General features: G+C 39.2%; 1 protein-coding gene and 1 long non-coding RNA gene across 6 annotated transcripts in view; one reads left to right on the top strand and one right to left on the bottom strand.

Annotated features, from left to right (window-relative positions):
• Positions 1–12514, top strand: part of LOC143441444 (uncharacterized) — a 169996-nt gene extending 157482 nt beyond the window's left edge. Inside the window, exons 4-7 of one of the 3 annotated variants that reach the window (XR_013108837.1) lie at positions 317–488; positions 1837–2022; positions 7152–7237; positions 12223–12514. This is a non-coding gene — a long non-coding RNA (uncharacterized LOC143441444). Of the gene's footprint in view, positions 1–316; positions 489–1836; positions 2023–7151; positions 10090–12219 lie in introns of all 3 variants that reach the window. The other 2 variants (XR_013108838.1, XR_013108839.1) reach the window with 2 other exon arrangements.
• The window catches only part of Ankef1 (ankyrin repeat and EF-hand domain containing 1), a 30806-nt gene extending 11970 nt beyond the window's left edge, over positions 1–18836 (bottom strand). The window contains exons 1-7 of one of the 3 annotated variants that reach the window (XR_013108835.1): positions 18499–18833; positions 17279–17450; positions 13585–13976; positions 8172–8371; positions 7047–7196; positions 4909–5032; positions 223–1045 (exon numbers count right to left, since the gene is read on the bottom strand). Coding sequence is in view for 1 of the 3 variants with exons in the window: in XM_034495466.2 (XP_034351357.1) it covers positions 223–1045; positions 4909–5032; positions 7047–7196; positions 8172–8371; positions 13585–13930 (1643 nt within the window). In the remaining 2 variants the exon portion in view is untranslated. Of the gene's footprint in view, positions 1–222; positions 1046–4908; positions 5033–7046; positions 7197–8171; positions 8372–13584; positions 13977–17278; positions 17451–18498 lie in introns of all 3 variants that reach the window. The other 2 variants (XM_034495466.2, XR_013108836.1) reach the window with 2 other exon arrangements.
• Positions 18837–19881: the final 1045 nt, after the last annotated feature.

The raw sequence follows: 19881 nt of genomic DNA, 5'->3' as shown, positions 1-19881 counted from the left end.
AAGAAGCAAGAGATAGCAACTAGAAGACATCATCACTCAGATTAAAACTGTTTGTCTTCACTCTGTGATCATCTTGGTGGGATACTGTCTCTGTGCACCCATGATCCTGTGCCCCCCTTTGCCTGCATCCTCTTTTCAGTTCCTTTGGGCTGTCCACAGCAAAGGGACCAACAAACACCCAACCTGATACCTGAAACCCCAAACCAAAACCTGAAAGCATACCCCTTTTCGATAAGAAACTTGACCACATCAATGTTGCCGCTGGCACATGCTGTCATGAGGGGAGTCTTGTAAGTATTGTCCTTCATATCCACAGGTATTCCTGCTTCGAAGGCCTTTTTCAGAGAGGCCAGGTCTCCTGCTTTGGTGATAAAATTAATATTTGCGAAGACCCTATTCGGATCATCGATGTACCACTCAGAATCGTCCTGGATGGGGTGCTCGGGCGGATGATCCCGGTTGAACCTGTGGCTGTCGGTGACATTCTGGTAGGTCTCAACCATGTAATAGGGCGGACCCCCATCTGGCCGCCGCGGAAAGGCGTTCTCCGGGATGGTGCAGATGGGAAGAGGCAAAACAAATTTGCCTTTCCTTGGTTTTTTGCCCAACCCCTTTTTCTTTTTCTTAGGCCCGAAAGATCCCAAGACGTAAGACTTGCTTAAGTATTTGGTTCCCTTAAAGAACTCATTAATGTTGACCCCGCCTCCTCGGCTTTTTTCATGCATTTGAGCAATGGAAAGCAACTGCTCTGAGGTGGCATACTCTTGCCTCTCCTCCAGGGTCACCACGAAGTCATCTTTGCTGACGACACCATCGCCCCTGTCCACGAAGTTAAAGGCCTCCCGCAGGGTAGTCTCGTGCTCTATGGACCAGTCGTGCAGTCTGAGGGCCCAGAGTGGATTAGGATTTTTTACTCCTGGTTTAGCGAGTTTAGCCGCAGTCCGCTCTGCTCGACGTATTTCCTTGCTAGCAGCTTTAAAGCCTCCATCTTTCGCCACAGTTCGAGGTGTTTTATGTTCCAAATTTTTCCATTTCAGGTCGCATCCTAAAAAAAGAAGCATCACTGTTAAGAATATGCCAAAATTATCTGCTTGGCCTCACAAAACAACACTCCCAACTATTTTCTTCATTTAGTGTAGTCAGAAGTTCGTTCTTAAAAGTGATGTATAAAGAACACACTTAGCCTTTTGTAATTACCAAAACATTCAGCAACTTATTTCCCTGAGAGCTTCATTTGAGTGAATTCTAAGTCACACCTTTACAGTACGTATCTGCTCATAGGTATCCCTGTAGATAGACAACTTAGATAAAACGAAGATGTTTGAAACAAATATCAGTGGGGTATTTGCTGTTGAGAAGGTGCTAACAGGGAAAAAGAGGGAGGGTACCCTAGAATTCAGCAAGAAGTTTCTGGATCCAAACAGCTTGCACAGGCCTCAATCAAGTTCCTAGCAGGACGCTCACTTCTTTTTTAATACAATGCTTTTACATGCTGAAATAATACGTCATGTTTTCTCCATCAATTGAAGATAACTTATTCAATTTACTGTTTTGTGTTAAGATCATGGGAAGAACCTTAGCAGGTGAAAAACTAGTTTAATGAAAGATAAACATTCCAGACTTGTGTTTGTATACAAGATAAATTACAAGATAAATGTTAAATTCATTATTTTAACTTCTTACTTAAATATAAAAAATTAAAACATCTGTGCATTTCTAATTATATCAGGGAATGTTTACTGCTACCAAGAAGGCTATAATGTTTCATGAGATATTAAAAGTACATTATATAAATAAGTCTATCTATTAGGACATTCTTTCTGGTTTCCAATCTAGATGAGGGCTGGGTAGCTGTTTTGCCAGCACAACGGAATAGAACTCTACAGGCAGCATTGTGCGAATTCCAATCTTTATTTCTTAGAAGAAAAAAGAAGATGCCAATGATGTCAGCTTTGTCAGACCTGGGGGTGCAAGGCGTGCGCCTTCTATGTGTCGGGAAGAAGAGAGACGAGACCTAGAAATGTAAGCAACCCTCTTCTTCCCAAAAGAGGAGATGAAAAGAGGAAAAATCTACCAGCCCTGGTTTTCAGTTTATGCTTTATTGGAATTGTCAGAGGTTTATATTTATACTAAGGTTAATTATCTTAATAGCAATAAAAACTACTCAGAAGGATAAGTATGTGACAATGGAACCTTTGCAAGTTTTGCACTGAACAGTTTTAAGAACAGTCATTTTCTTGGAAGGAGATAGTGGACAGTCCCGGGGGGAATCCATGGCATGGTAATGCCACAGGCATGCTGTTGCCTTCCTGTGACTATTGTGTTTTGTCTGGGATTCTAAACCCATGAAATCTCTCAAGGCAGTTACTTCATGTTCATCCCCCAACAGAAAGCTAAAAGATTTTAAAATCCACTTTAGCTTGCTCTCCTAGTTAGAAAACCTTCTGGTGGTTGTATTACGCTCTGATCTTGTCTGATACTTCCAAATACTCTACAGATCTCAGAGCATATTCAGACATTTGTTTTAGGAAAACATCCTAGGAACTATCCAGGAAGATGGACTGTACCTGTATCACCAGGCCAGGCCTTGTGTGCATAATCCAAGCATTGGCCTTTGCCTGTCAGGGCCACATCCCTGCATTTTATCCTAGGATACATTATCAGTGGAATTTATGTAGGGTGATATTTGTCCCAGAAAGAAATCATTCAAAGAAGCCTGCCTGTCGGCTTCTATTCTATTAGTAGTATTCTTGAAATACTACTAACGTTTAGAAAGCTACATTGTTTAAAAGTGAAATGTCAGAATAAAATGTTGAGAGTGACAGATTTAAAAATAAGACTAATTGGACAGTTTGCTGGACAACATGGCATATGACAGTTTGGTTATTTGTTAAAACAGTTTATTACTGGGAGAACTCTGGGCTTATAAAAGCAAAGCCAGGTCAATTATACTATTAGTTATATGGGCCTGTCAATTGTATATATTAATGACTCTAAAGTTTATCTGTGGAGGGCAGAAAAAAACCACATTTTTACAATACAGTTGTATGGATTTTTTTCTATTTTTCATAAACTACAAAAAACATAAAAGTAAAAAAAATACTAATGCATCTCTACAGGAATTAGACTTTAGATGTATACTCAATCAGTGGGTAACTGCCAAGGGGGGTTCTATGTGGTTCACCTTAGCTAGTTAGTATTTCACTGTAATGAATTTTCTAAGCTGTAGTCTGCACTAGATAACTTATGTTCCTTAGCTTTGAGAAGATCTACACATTATATGTTTGTTTACATTTCAAGTTTTTTATAAATCTTTTCATTTTATTTCCCATATAGTATTTTTCCTTATAACTATAAATCACTCAGAATTTTTTCAAATTTGACATGCATTTTAAAAATAATTAAAATTTCAGATAAAATTATTTTATCATTTAAATGTATTTATTACCCTTAATTTTACATTTTAGTACATTTATTTATTTTTTACACTACAGATTTTATTCAGCCCCTTTGTCCACCCTCCGACTGTTCCACATTCCATAACTTCACCCCACCCCATCTCCATGAGGCTGTCTCCACCTTCACCCCCTACCCCACCTGACCTCTAAATTCCCTGGGGCCTCCAGTCTCTTGAGGGTTAGGTGCATCTTCTCTGACTAAATTCAGACCCGGTAGTCCTCTGTTGTATATGTGTTGGGGGCCTCATATCAGCTGGTGTATGCTGCCTGGTTAGTGGTACAGTGTTTGAGCAATCTCAGCAGTCCAGGTTAATTGAGACTGTTGATCCTTCTACAGGGTCACCCTCCTCCTCAGCTTCTTCCAGCCTTTCCCCAATTCAACCACAGGGGTCAGCAACTTCTGTCCATTGATTAGGTGCAAATATCTGCATCTGACTCTTTCAGCTGCTTTTTGGATCTTCAGGAGGGCTGTCATGATAGGTCCCTTTTTTGAGAGTGCTCAATAGCATGGTATGTACCCACTAATAAGTGGATATTAGCCCCCCTCCCCCAAAGAAAAGAAAGAAGTACAGTATACCTAAGATACAGTCCACAGAACTCAAAAAGGTCAATGAGCCAAAGGGCCGGAGTGAGGAAACCTCAGTCCCAGTGGGGAGGGAGAATAAAGCAATCACAGGCGGGGAAGAAGAGAGGGACATGAGAGGGAAAGTGGACGAGGGTTGGGGAAGAGGGGAACCTGATATGGTGTTGGGTGAAGGAAAAGGACTGAAGCCCTGAGGGCCAGCAGAAAGAATGGAAACAGGCAACCAACCTATGGAGGTAGGAGGTTGGGGGGGACCTTTAAGAATGTACCAGAGACCTGGGAGGTGAGAGACTCTCAGGACTCAAAGGGAAGGACCTTAGATAAGATGCCCTACAGTAGGGAGAGGGAACTTGTAGAGCCCACCTCCAGCAGGAAGACAGAGCACCAAGTGAGGGATGGAGTTGCCATCCCACAGTCAAAGCTCTGATCCATAATTGTTCCTGTTTGAAAGAACTATAGGGATGGAAATGGAGAGGCCCAAAGTGGGATCCAGCTAAAGAGGAGGTCCCAAGGCCTGACACTGAGGCTATGAAGCACTCTCATAAAGGATAAAATTATTTCCAATGTTTATTTTTCTTGACACAGATGACAGGACTCTTAAAATAAGAATATTAATCAATTATAATCATTTTAATAGTTAACACATAAAAAATCAAATCCCTTTTGATTTAGGTTTTAATTCCTTTATTACTAGATTCATAACTCAACGTGCAATTTTATGAAAAAAATTAATTTTCATCCTACATTGGGAGAGGATTGGTGACTAAAAATTAAGTAGATGATAAGTGACAGGCCTGAATTTTTAAATAATTTATGACATGGGCAGAACACAAACACATTAAACAGAAATGTTCCAGACAATTTTACCTCGCTGAGCTAGATATTTACAGCAATCTGCAAAGCCACCCATAGCAGCAAAATGAAGTGGTGTGTTCCCATCCATTCCAATCAGGCCCATGTCTCCATTGTAGGCAAAGAGGAGCTTCAGTATCTGCAAAATATAAAGAGAAAAATGGGAATGGCCATTTACTGCAAGATTGACAGCTAGACCCATGCTCTCCATTCTGTCTACTGCCACCTGTGGCTGTTGAAAATTCAAACTGAAATGAAGTTTTTAAGTCCAAGTCTTTAGTCTTCTTGGCCACATTTAACGTACTCAAAGGTCACATACTGCTGAGGCATTAGAAGGTTTTCATTATTACCAAAAGTTCCAACAATCAGCCTTGAGACAGCTGACAAAAACAGCCAGGCATTGTCATTTGGTGGCAGGTAACTTGAGAAAGCATCAGAGCATGGCAAATACAATCAGAGAAGCAAATTCTTTACTCCAGATTCTACTGTTAGATGTATCGCTATCATACAGGAAAGACACCATGACACAAACAAAGATAGCGTGTTAAAGCACAGAAAAGTGAGTAAAGAATCTTTAGGTGAGATGCACAATTTGACAACATAAGATAGCATTGATTCTTACACAGTTCCTGCAGTGCTGTGGTATCTGTGAGCTACGTTGCTAAGGTATCAGACTGTTTAGATTTTTAACATTAAGGAGTATAATTAGGTACACAACAGGGAGACAAGAATGTGGTGGCTCTGTCCTCCTCATGGGCAGATCACAGGAGACTTGAAGATTTCAGGAGCTATCAGAGGCATTACATAGCATAGTCCTCGGAAGTAAGATTTTTAAGTGTTACAGTCAACTACATAGAAAAATATTACTGGTAATATTCAGTCAATAAGTTAGCAAATAGAAAAGTTAGTAAATATATAAAACTGGTAAAGAGCCAGGATATGTGCTCAGACTTATAGTTTTATATTTGGGAAAAATCAAGATAAAAACAATATAGGTTTGTATTAATGTTCATTTTGATTAGAGACCTGTCTGCTCCTGACAGCTTCCTGTCTTGGATTCTAAGAAGAAATTGAGCATCTTTGGAGTTACTCCAGTTGTGGTGAGACAGCCACTAGGCAAGAATTGCCTCTTTCCATCTACAGATAAATTACTGTCTAGAAAAGGACACACTTGCAAAATAGTCGACTGATTATATCTGCCTAGACAGAGTAATCAGCCCTTAATAATTCTGCATCACTAAGGTCTGTCAGATGATCCTGTGTCAGAAGGCTGAAGATCAGATGCTCCAATGTTTTTGTAGTATAGGGACTGTCCAGGGGTTCAGCGGTATCTATAAATTGGCTAAGTTTTAGAAGCTATGCTTTGTGCTTCCTATAATTTCAGTTAACTCAGTCATTCTGGATTTCTGATGGGGTTGAAGACCTATAGTCTCATAGCCAATCCTGGCTATTTACTTTGAGAGAAAAGATTTGAGTGGATTGTTTTCAGCTGACATTCATTCTAAAGCCAAGAAAAAAAAAAAGCCAGGCTCAGAACTAAGTGTTTTAGTTAGGAGAGATGCCAGAGGTCCTGGTTAGTCAACAAAATGATGGACTTGGTATTAGGACTATCTTGTACCTCACTGGTACAAATTGACATAATTATGCTCTAATTGTATTTTGAGAGAAAAATTTTTTAACAGGAAGGGTGATATGTAGGAGGAGCTAAGGTGGGAGGAGTACCGAGAGGAAGAGAAGGAATAAGGAGAGGAGGAGAAGGTGATAAGAGAGAGAAAGAGAGAAAAAGAGGGGGGGGGGCATGGAGGCAGATGTTCACGTGTCTACACCAGTGAAAGATAGTTGATATATCTAGGTTGGGTATTGGGTTTCACTTCTAATTGAGCATTACCAAACTTATAAAGCCTTTGTTTAACATTCTAAAAAAATTGTATAAAGCAAAAAGGAAAAGGGGGCATGGGATAGGGGTTTTCTAGGGAGGGGAATTGTGGAAAGGGGACAGCATCTGAAATGTAAATAAAATATCCAATAAAAATTTTTAAAAATATACAGGTAAATTAAAAAATACCTGCCTTAGTTTAACATGCACAAAAAAGAAACAAAGAAAGAAAAAGAAGGCTTTAACAGTCAAATTTAAAGCAAAGAGCAATTATTACATCAAAAAAGCCTCCTTTGGCAGCAAAGTGAGCAGCGTGGTGTCTATCATTGTCAAATGTGTTCACTTCACCTCCTCTTTCCAATATGCCTCGAACTATTTCCAGCACCCCTTCTCTCGATGACTCCATCAAAGCCGTACGCCCTGTGGACTGGACACAAGACAGATCAAATACTGCTTACATTTTTATGCGTAAGTCTCAGTTAATACAAACGTGGGCTGAATTCACTGGATCTTAGCTGTGTGCTAAGTTTAATGGTCTGTATTTTTGTTGATTTCTTTTTAAAAAGAGGAAGGACTCAGTCCACATTGTTTGTGACTGACTGAAATGAAATTTAAAGCCAGAGTCCAGGTTGCTCTGCTTTCCTCTATGGGAATGTTATGCACCCAAAGCATATGGCCATGGAGAAAGCAGAGTATAAAACGAAAGAGAGAGGGAGGGAAGAAGCAGTAGGCTAAAATAGGCAGAATTTGTTTTCTAGTGAGAAGAAGAAATATTTCTGAATGTCTAGAAATGATAATTACAAAAATTGAGAACCCCAAATTAGCCAGCTGAAAAGAAGAATCAATATATATCGATATATAGATGAGTGGAAACAGAATTTTCTTTCTACAGAGATATATTTTGTTAGATGGCAGTGATACCATTTCTACTTGCTGTAGTGATGTTTTGACACTATAGGTAACAAGGGCTGATTTCCAAACACAATTAGCAAATAAAGCATAGAATGGTACCAATGTGAAGACAAGGAAAGTGTTATCATCTTCAGCACTTTGGATAGAGATACACAACCTCTGAGCTCACAGGACAGATTTACCATGTCTCTCCCCTGCCCCTAACATGCATGCCTCTTTTCCTTTTTGTTTCATTTTGAGACAGGGTCTCACTTGTGTGGAAGGCCTAGTATGTGTAGACCAGGATGGCCTTGAACTCACAGAGATCTGCACCTGTTTCTGCCTCTCAAGTACTGGGACTAAAGGCATGTGCTACTGTGCTGGACCCCAATTTTATCATGAGAAAGTGCAAAACAACAGCAGCAGCAGCAGCAGCAGCAGCAGCGAGAAAACAACTACTTGACTGTGTAATATAGTAAAATAAGGAAATTAATCACAGGGATAGTCATACTGTGTTGATAGCATTAGGATTGGCTCCTTTCTCCAAAAATGTCAGGCACATATCTTTCACATCATGTGCTTCTTCACAAGCTTTGAGGAACACTGGCTTCCCTTCGTAGGTGATATTGTTGACATCTGCACCATGGTCCAAGGCAATCAGTGAACATCGATAGTGTCGCTTAGTGGGCAAGATGCAGTAAAACAAAACACCTGCAGAAAAATAGTTCTGCCATGAGAATTCCTTGTCCAGTGACAAATGGCCAGCACTGAAAACATACATACAAGTAATGTAACATTATATGGACTCAAGAGGTTATACTTAGGAATATATAGATATATGCAAATACATATATGCATACATTAATAACTAATGAAAAAGAGGTCATGAATTTGAGGGAAAGTGGGGAATAGTATATAGGAGGGTTTGAGGGAAGAGAGGGGAAGAAAGAGGCATTGTAATTTAATTAGATTAAAATCTCAAAATGGGAAAAAAATCTACATATATTTGAATCTGTCAAGAAAAAAAATAAGACATATCTTTGATAAGAGTTAGAAAACAGCTACAGCTAAACCTAACAGGACTTGTGCTAGGGGACAATTGGAGCTCTAATACGGAGTCCTTGTTGGCCCTGGGATTTGGTTAACTTATGGTCCATGCCCCATGTGACCCTTCAAATCCTCAGGGCTATGTGTGCCAGAAACTTTCTTGGGTATCCCGAGTTCCATTTGAACCCGTTTATAGGGAGTAGGCTCTCTATTTCACAGCAGTAAGAAGAAAAACCAACACTGTTCTGCCATTTTGCTAAATCACTTTGTTCCATCCCAAAGAGGAAAATGCTAAAGATGCACACCTGGATATAGAGGATGCTCTACACATCAACATTATCTGTGTTAAACATGAACTATATGCCAGACACTGTTACAACCTTAACAAGGAGATGCTAAGCAAGTTGCAGATAAATAAGGTAAACTCCAAACTGACTTTGTAAAGAGCTTGTGCCCCAATGTGGCTTCATTCAAAAATGAACTACAGCCCCAAAGAAACCTGTGACCTATGAAAAATACACCACCAGACAGATGAGAAAATGGACCATTAAAAGGCAGGTAAAATATTAAGGTAAAAAACCACATTAATAAAAAATGACTGGCTGGCTTTTTTTTTTATATTAGCAAAGAAACTAAATGTAATTCATTCACAAATAAAAATGCAAGACCAACACCAAAAAGGACCGAAGAGAATAGAAAAGAGACAAAAAGAAATGATGGAACTGAGCCAGCAGGACCTAAGAGAAGACATTAAACATTGAAAGTCAAATTTTAGAAGCATCCAGAGAAAGAGCAGAGCTGGCCCCAACTGTGGTCAAAGGCAGAAAATTACAAAATCCTAAGAGCTGACTCAAAGCCAAACAAAGATGACTGCACACATAGTTTAATAAGAAAAGACAAAATACAACAGGAAAATTGGGGAGCCACAGTGATTAATTTTGTGAATAAAAAAATTGATCTGAAGATCAAAAGAGAATCCTGAACTTCAGAACAATCAATAGGAGGTAAAGCCGGGTGAAGAAGTTGTCTTATGCGCAAAAACCCGACTCCTTTCTAATACAAAAAGTCAGGTTATTCCCAAGACTTTTCATGGCAATATTACAAGCAAGAAGATATTTTAAAAAGTGACTTTATAATTTTATAATATCACAATGAAAAAAAGAGAAAAAATTATACTAAGTCAAGCTTCTGATCATAAAATCAACACACACACACACACACACAGAGCAGACTAAGTATAAAAGAAATTAGAGGGAAGTCCAAATGAGTAGGCTAAAATACTTCACATAAAATATGAGTCTAACAATAAGTCAATGCTACATGAGAATCTCTGCAATTTCTTCAGCCACAGAACCAGAAATAAATTGCTGGAGGAATTCTAGGTAAGTAGATCATTTCATTATAATATAGAAATTATGTAACAAAAATTTGGGAGGGACAGGGGAAGAGTAGATAACATAAGCATACGGAATTTTCCATCTTCTGCTGGAAATCATACTTAAAGACTGCAAGGACACAAAATAGACAACAATAGTAATTAAGTGGACAAAAGAATTAACTTGAGAGCTAAGTGATTATAAGTGACAATAAAATGGAGTGGTGGGAAGTTCTTGTATCAACTTGGATTTTTCACAATAGAATCGAAGGATACAGCTGAAGATGCTGACAACAAGCAGGCTCAAGGATATAGAAAGCTATCACGTTAGCCTTTGAGGAAACTAAAAGACTATTAGTTTTAGAAAAATAACAAACCTAAAATATGAAATAAAGAACACATAAAACACAAAGAAAGATACTTTTGTATCTATTTACATATTAGATGTATTTCACAACAGTGCTGTGAAATTGCTGTGCAATTATAACTTCATAATATAAAATAAAATGACAGTTCTGAGGCCTAATCTATGAACACATAAATTTTCACTACTAGAAATGAAGTTATATAAAAAATAAAACCCTAAATATATTTTATATAAGAAGACACACCTAAAATAGGTTTACTCAGAAATTTGAAAATACAAAGATGGGGCTAAGGATAAAGAATTTATATAACTACTCAAGGACCTGGGTTTATCCCCAAACTACAGGAGAATAAAGGAAGGAAGGAATGAAGCAGGGTTAAGAAGGGAGGGGAGGAGGGAGGGAAAAATGAATATCCTGATGGAGAGTGAGTCAAAGACATTATTAAACACAGAAAATCAGAGGGTTATGTATAAGAAGTAATTGCTGAGAGCCGGAGGGTCAGGGGTTTTGCTGTGAAGTTGTGTCTCTTTAGTAACATCAGCAATTACACCATAAGTCTCACCATGGCTGTCCAAACATGAGCTGAACAAAGATGACACCAATGGACATGCCAAAAAGGAAGGGGGAAAAGTCCACAAGTCTTACACCTTACTAAACTGTTACCAAACTACTGCCAACAGAAGACAGCTGAGAGCAGGAGAGGAAGTCCTCCCTAGAGAAGAGCACACTGATTGGTTGTTCCATGCCATATGGTCAGTCCTGAAAACAGTCATACAAGTAACAATATATGAACCCAAAAGGTTACATGTGGGAATATATATGCATATACATACACATGTGTGCATGAAACAACACCCGGGGAAGAAGGGGGCTATGAATATGGAGAGGGGGAAAGACATAGGGGAGGGTTTGGGGGTAGGAGCAGGAGAAATACTGTAAATGCATTATAATCCCAAGAATCAAATGTAAACGTGAAGTTAGAGCTGACCAAAACAACGTAACAGAGCACCACACCAACTCAAACTCTGAATGCTATACCAGACTACATTTAGTACAAAAGCCCTAAGGTGCTTAGGAAGTGCATATTTTATAACGAAGGCTTTTGTAACTCATAGCTCAAAGCCTACAGCATATGTCAGATTCTTTTAATGACCCATTTAAATATTCCATGTTTTCTGGCCTTGTAGAAATAACAGGCAGTCAGTCAGGAAACAGAATGTCAATGTCAGAGAGTATCCTGGAATAAGCAAAGTGCTAGCCCCCAGCTGAGCTTGTGCAAGCCAAATTGAGCTCCCTCCAAGGCAAAAGACAGGGGTCTTGTGTTAACCACGAATCAACTTTCAAGGCTATGTGTGAAAACACATTGCATTTATTTTACTTCATATTTTATTTCTCCCCATACCACTTACATTGTTTTTTTCCCATATTTTCATCTTTCTCAGACCTTTATTAGCTTCATAGTAATTTGAAAGGGCATAAGCATTACTCATATGGCTGTTGCATTTGATACAAATATTTACTTGACTTTGTTCTTATTTTTCTTTGATTTTTTATTAAAAAAAACTACATTTTTAGGTTTTTAAGCTATCTGTCTCCTTTGGATATATTCTGTTTGATTTATATCTTGGTTCCGATTTAAGAAAATAAACTTTTCTTCATTACAGTGTTTTTCAAAGTTTATTCTATACAACTTAAAATATGTTTGATGTCATGTGGAAAAACTGCTTCTTGGTCAAGTAAACATTTAAAAATTTTTGACTTTCTCCCAGCAGGAACGAAGGAGGATGGCTCAACTTGTTTTATTCAACGGCTGGCTAAAGAATTCAATGATTCCATAGTTCATGGAAGACACCTCAGAAAATGCCACTCTATGAAACTTTAGGATGGGTTGTTCTAACTGTGTCACCCTGGATGAACTGAAGCTCACCATGTAAACTGATGGATCCTTTTGTGTCTGTGCCTTGAGTGCTGGGATCACAGGCATAAGCCTGTGTCTATTCGTTCTGTGAAGCTCGACAGCTGCATTTTAAGTGTTTACATTTTAAACCATATTTGACCTCTAAACGCTTCTTAAGTTTATTTTTTATGTGATTTGAGTGCACACTATATATCAAATATCAAGTTGGTAGTGAGTTATAAAATGGGTTTTCCTCCTGACAGAAAATATTACTGATGTAAAGTGGGATTCATTCCATCAGTGTACATTAGTGTCAGTGACTCTATAGTCAAGGCTATCCTCTGGGACAACATCTACCATTTTATACTGAGTCTGCTTGTAATTCTTTTGTTAATTTTCATGAGGCTATCTCAACTCTGACATGGAACTCAACTAGGCAAAAATCCCCAGATAGCTTTGGATTGACGGCTTGACAGCAGAATTACATGTGAAATAATATTCCCAAATGTATTAAAATTTACCTTATACAAGTTGGAGTTTTAGCAAATCTGCCTTAATTTTCTTAGGCTCTTAAATGAAGTCCTTTCTACACTAACCTTGGAACCCAACAGGACAAAATTCACCTAGAGTCCTAAGTCTAACACAACCGTGTTCTAAAAGGCAAGGAATGCTTCTCTCTAAACAAGATTTTACACTTTACCATAAATGATTATAATAATGTTTGCATGTGTAAAGTTGAGAGCTGACCTCACTTGAAAGAATCTACCAAGCCAGACAGAGGTCATACCTGTAATCTCATTATCTGGTTTCTGGAAGCTTCTTCTAAGATGGTGCAAGACTAAACTGAGCTGAGACTTAGTCTCAAAAATTAAGAGAGAGAGAGAGAGAGAGAGAGAGAGAGAGAGAGAGAGAGAGAGGCGCAGCAGAAGCAAAAGGAGGAGGTGGTGGTGGTGAAGGAAACAAACAAGGAAGTAAAGAAACAAACCATCAAATACAGATTAATCTAGTTGTTTTTACGCATGGGCTTTCAAAGTTGTTTCCCTATGATATTCCTAAACTCTTGATTATGAGGAGGTCATATATTTAGGTGCAGCAATGGGAATTGAATCTTTTAATTAAAACGGTAATTTACTTCAAAAGCTGGGAGACAAACAAACAAAAAAAAAGTCACTTCTTGCTTTCTGTCTACAAAATGAACACACTCTTTTCAGAATGAGACAGAATGTGGGAGTTTTACCTTTTCCTTCATTATCAACTATTGTCATATCAGCTTTGGCTTTCGCTAAAATTTCCATTGACAACTCATGGCCCAGCTCTGCAGCTCTCATGGCTGGAGTACAGCCCATGTGGTCTTGTACATCAGGATGAGCACCAAGTCCAAGGAGAAAGCTAACCATGTCAGTGTCATTGGAAATCGAGGCTAAGTGGAGAGCACTCAGTCCATCCATGGGTTCGGTGAAGTTGATTAGCTCAGGGTATCCAAGTCTGATCAGCTTCTCTATCTGCTTCTTGTCTTTGTTGCGAACACACTGAAGAACTCTGTAGATCTGTAAGTTCTCAAGTCTCTTGTCTGCTAAAGCCATGTTTGACGCTTACTTCCTTAAAATGCTTTCTGGACTAAGACAAAAACTATAAAGCAAAAAGGGAAAACATGAAAAGGTTGTTACTGTTATTTTTATCAGGTTACAATATTTTAAAGCTCAAAAAGAGGTTTTTAAATATAATTTAGTCTAATTTCCAGAAAAATATTATATGTAACTTAAAAACATTCCATTGATGTAACATTTAAGATATTTCAAATTTCCCAGAGAAACAAACCCTAGCTTATTTGGCTGTTACCTTATTGTCACACTTAACGTCTCTGAGTTGCCCTAGCATTTACAAATAAATTGCTGACATAAGGATATGGGTTCCCATCTGTGGCTGATGCTAGTATTTCCCCTATATTGAAGCATATACATCATTTAGACATGTTCACTAAGAACATGAAAAACTGGGCTGTGTGAGGCACCAATGGTGGGAGGCTGCAGAAAGCATGAGTATTCCCAGATAAGACCCGGAGAAACCAGGAATCTTAATCACACAAGGTTGTCTCAAACAAGGAAATAAATACACACTTTCCATCCAGAAGGTTGGAAGTGAGTGTTGATAATTATCTGATGATCTTTGCTATCTGTAGAGCCAAACCTCACTAAAATCCCCGGAGTCTTTATCCCAGACTCTTCTCTCCCTAGATTTTACCTTTAGCTTTGTTTCTCAGTTACCAGAACCCATCCTTAGGGGAGATAGCACAAATAATTTATAGCCTGCTGACCTCTGTGCTATCTCAGTCAGAGCTACCTTAATAGATCCTAGGCCCTTAACCTATAGAACCCATCTACATGGTAGAAGTGACATGTATTTTGCAAAAGAATTTTGATACAGTCACATCTTAAACTGTATTGTGCACACTGGATTGGGATAACTGTTGTTACCAGAAAATTTTTGTTTCCAAAATTGTTCTGGATTTAAATATATCTAAAATAAAGTGGCCTAGTGTCAGACTCTGGAAGTTTTGATCCAGCACCAGCTCAGTCGTGGTGACCTGAGTTCCATTTTACCTCACTTAGTTCATTTTGCTACCATTGTGACTCTTGCAAGGATCCCTGCAGGAGGATGACTCTTACATCATCTTAAGTGAGGTTAAGGCAGCTACATTGAGGAGAGACAACTAAAATTTTCATAAATAGTGCCAATGCTAAATTGGGTACTCTCATATATAATTTACTTATAATTTTATAGAAATTTGGATAAGAGTAGGTCCTGCTTGTAGATATGCTCATCTTGCTTGTATTTTTTCCTCTGGACAAAAGAAAAACCTCTCCTTAGCATATGTGGAATCAACTCTAAGTAGTTTGAATGGGGATTTCTTTCTGCCTCTAGAACAGGACTTAGTCTGTAAACAAGACAAGGCCCACTACAGTGAACCATCTGTCTTCAGGTGCATTGAATTGCTCAACTGTATACCCTTAGGATGTGCTGGCCAGTCAGCATCCTGGAGACTCTATCAGAACTATGTGGAAAGGCTGTCCTTGCTTTTAGCTACCAAGCAGTGAACCATGTTGCTGGGGCTATTGAAGAAAGCATATACTCAAGAGATGACAAAAATTGGTGGCATGAGCTGTATGTACCATGGGTACAGAAGAATAGGACCATATTGAAGGTTGCAGGAGAAAATCTATCTATCCTCCTCTTGTATGTGTTAACCTGGCACCAGGCTGTTAGCCATATGTCCTACTGCTTCCACTACAGCCCCTATATTCCATTCTCCAGTTAGCATCTGCAATGGAGATTTTCTATTTTACTACAAAATCAGCAGGTATGCACATTCTTTCCCCCACCACAAACTAGTGCCTTCACCTACAATGTTCCAGGGCAGTGAAATGGACCATCTATCCCTTGTTCCTTCTTCATGCCACCATAGGCAAGCAGAATGTCTCTGCATGTTTCTTCTAACACCACCGACTACTCCTCTACTGTATTCTTTACTGGCTCCTTTTTATGTTTGGCATCTCTTGCAATGGCTCGAAAGGTCACAGGACTCTTTTTAACTCTGTGTCTAGTGCCATCTCCTGACCTTTATCTGAGTTTATCCTGACCTTTATCTGATTCTTCACTCTCAGGTTGTCATAGCCCCCATGAGCTCTCCCCAGAGTGAAAAAAACCTATTATCCATCTGTATCTAACGGGCTTCACTAACAAGGGCAGCAGATAGGTGCTGGGAGAGAAGGAACATTTTTCTTTCACTTTGTGACCATTGGTAGGTATGTCCATGCTTCAGCAGATGGTCCTATTCTGCATATGCTAACAGCACTTATTGGACAAGGTGGAACACTGAAAAAAATAAAGAAAAAAGTTGACATGAAGGGGGACATGTTAGGTGATATCCAAAGGTAACTGAAGGGGGAAATAGAGCGTACAGACAAAATATATTCTGCATACATACAAAATTTCCCAAGGAATAAATTAATTTTTAAAAGTAACATGACCGTTGCAGAATGTATATATTACTCTGATCTTCTCTATTTCTTCCAATTTCTGATAATGGTAGCAGTAGCCATCCACTTACCCAAGTTAAACCTAACCTGAGTTACATTTCCTTCGTTTGTTTTGTTTTGTTTTTCTACACAGAAACCCCAACTCAAGACACATCAGCAAATCCTGTGATCTACATATCTTGATATCACTGTGCACTACAGTCCTCAGACAATTCCTGCTAGGCTTCTAGCTTGTCAATCATTACTTCATCAAGAGCCCCATTTATTCCAGTATTTAGACAACAAGAAAGAAATCTTTTCAAAATGTAGATCATATAGAATCACACATGCTTTTGACCCCTAAAGTTTTAGGGTGATTTTTTTTTTTTTTTTTTAAAAAGTAAAGTGTCACCCAGGAGCTACCAATAAGGCTGTAGTTGTTTGATTTCATATCTACCCATATCTTTGCCTACTAATTAAGTTCATGTTTTTATCCAATTCAAAGTAAAGCACAGACACATTCTAGTATACCTATCCTGAACTTGAATCTGTTATGTGTTTGCAGTCCTTTTCATATTTTTTCTATATAAATGTACTGCCTGGTCTATACAGCAGGTCCCAGGACAGCCAGTGCTGTACAGAGAAACTCTGTCTCAGAATGAGAGAGAGAGAGAGAGAGAGAGAGAGAGAGAGAGAGAGAGAGGAGAAAATAGGTGTTAATTTTGTGTTTTGTGTATCTTTCCAATTAGAATACAGTCATTATATAAGATTTATAATACTGGTATTTCTTTACCCCCTAGAACATAAATTATATGAGGCATTTAATGAGTACTTTTCTAAATACTTAAAGTTAAAAGAATTGAAGAGGAAGCATGAAAGAAAACGCCCAGGTTTTTGGTTTGAACCACTGGATACCTGTATCTGTAATGGGCTGCTCATGATAGGCTCCACATTGCTCAGGCAGAGTAGACAGCCCTTTGGCATGCTGAGAGGATAGACAAGCTGATATCCAAGTTCTGAGATGTCAGGAGAGATGTCTGATCCAGGTCTGTGGTGGGTTATGAGGTCTTAAACAGTTACGAGGCAGCTGAAATAGAGTCAAGAAGAGCAATCACTGATATAAAATCCATAATGTCAAGCCTTCCCTCTGTCCTGTCTTCTGGCCTTTTTGTCCTCTCTTTGTATAAACAGGCTCTCAGTCAAGCCTGGGTCTGCTTAAGTGTCACCAAGCTGCCTTTGCAGCATGGTTTGGTGTCATTTCACATGCATTCACAGCTCATTTGTGATGCAATGTTGTGCTACACATATATACACATATGTATGGAATAGGGCAAGATGGTCTCTGAACGCTTTACATGAACCAAAAAGATTTCGCGAGGACAGGGACTTCACAGTCAGACATTTCGACATTGAGTCTATTTATTTAAGCAAAAGCACATCCTCAAAACAAAACAAAAAACAAGAACAACAAAAAAACCTGGCATCATGGCTTAATCAAGCTCTAACGATGGTGCAGCAGCCCCCAGTCTCTTCAGCATGAGTTGAAAGGCAGTGGGATATAATTATAATATCTTGTCTTGAGGGTTTTATTTAGAATCTGAATATCCTTCAATTATACCCCATCCTTCCCTTCTTCCTTTCTCTTGTGTGCTTTGGTGACTTTCCATGCACACTTTTATGTCTTTAAATTCTCCACGAAGTCCACAAGATAGGGGTGGTCCATTTGAGGAATGGATGAAGCTATCCTTGACAGAGGAGTGTAGCAGAGAGGAAGCTACTGTGATGGGTCCTCCTCTCCATCATTTTCACCCACTGGCCGCATACTCGGACAGGCTAACTGCAAGAGTCTATTTGGTGACTTTATCTCTGAACTGGGGATACACAAGTTCTCCACCTTGTGGGGCTGGATCAAAAGAAACAAAAGAATTCTTGCAAAATACTTAGACAAGTCCTTCAGGACAGGCTGGCTACAATCATGGCTACCTCTGTGTTTCTTTCAGCCCACCCACAGGCAATATTTAACATTTGTGGGCTTTTCTACTGGGCCTTCAGTTTTTGTTTTCCAGAAAAATCTAGCGGTGAGAAAGGGAAGGAAAGATGTAATTTCACAGAAAAACGTAGGGCACTAATTTTACCTTTTAATCCTAGAGGAGACCAGGAGCCAGATCTCTCTGAGCACTTGCGACCCTGGTCTTGTGAGGGCCTCCGGGCTTCTGATCTCTGTCGCCTGGGACTGGCCCTAGCCAAGGCCTTAGGCCCCAGTGAATCACCCTTCTGGCAGAGCAGGCCAGCCTGCGCGTGCCGGCAGCCACGAAGGATGTGTGTGTGTCTGCCAGCATGCAGCAGGGTGACCATAGGGGGTGAAGTGCGGCCCGCCAGGCAGGGCCCACTGTGAGCTTCACTCACGCACAGGCTGCTGCCAGGGCAACCACGCAGGTGCTCGTCTGGGCGGAGCTTGAGTAGGCCCCGCCCACCGCGGGCCGCAGCCGGTTTAGCTCCAACCAGGATGCACCTAAACAGAGTGCAGGGAGTGGCACAACAGTTCTCTGACCTTTCCATTCTGTTCGCCACCTTCTGCCCTCCATCAAAACATAAATAGAAAAAGGTAAAGCTGCATATGGTAAATAGTAATAATCAAATACACAATAGTAAATCAAATACTGAGTAAAATTAAGTGAAAGTGAAAAATGCAGTAAATTGTACGAACAAAAATTATTTTTTGAGTATTTACTTCTAAACTTATTTATTAAATAAATGAAAATAAATATGAAAATAATCTTATCCCCTCTATCTTTCTAGAAGCAAATTTTGAAAGTTTGTTTATATAAATGAAAAACCTGTATGAGGGTTTCCCAGAAGGCAGGGTGACCATAGGGGGTGAAGTCACCATGAGCAGGAAGTGCCCATGGAGGTCAGAGGAGGGCGAAGCATTCCCTGGCACAGGAATTACAAAAGACTATGAGTCTTCATATGGATGCTAGGAACCAAACCCACGGGCCCTCTGCAAAAACAGCAGGTACTCTTAACTATTCACTCATAACTCCAGCCCAAACATTCAGGGTTAGAAATAAATAACTTGGAAAAGTCTCTAATTAAAATCTTCCTGACACTCAACTTATCAACACAGAGATGTTATTTTAAAATATTTTAAGGACTATTTCACACAAAAATACTAAAGGATATATAGATTGTCCGATAGTGTGAAAACCATAACGTGCACATGACTGAAGAAAAAGAAAGCTGGAAAAAAATTTGAGAAAAAGGGAGTCGAGAAAAGGGTAGAGAAAGAGAGAAAAGAAAGAAGATAAAGGCTGGGTTCTGCTACTGAATTTCTTCTTGATACTGTATCCTTTCTTGCTGACCTCTGTCTGAATTTTGTATTTAATGTTCCCTAGCATCCAGAAATGTGTTTCTTCCTGTGAATGGTTCCCTTAATAATGGACATTTATGATTGAATCACATGTTTATAAATTTTATTAAAATGGGGAATTGGTTGTGGCAACTCATGTCTATGATCC

Source organism: Arvicanthis niloticus, chromosome 2 (assembly GCF_011762505.2).
Source record: "Arvicanthis niloticus isolate mArvNil1 chromosome 2, mArvNil1.pat.X, whole genome shotgun sequence".
NCBI classification, from domain to species: domain Eukaryota; kingdom Metazoa; phylum Chordata; class Mammalia; order Rodentia; family Muridae; genus Arvicanthis; species Arvicanthis niloticus.
Note: the sequence above shows the minus strand (reverse complement) of the source record. Positions and strands in the feature narration are given on the sequence as shown.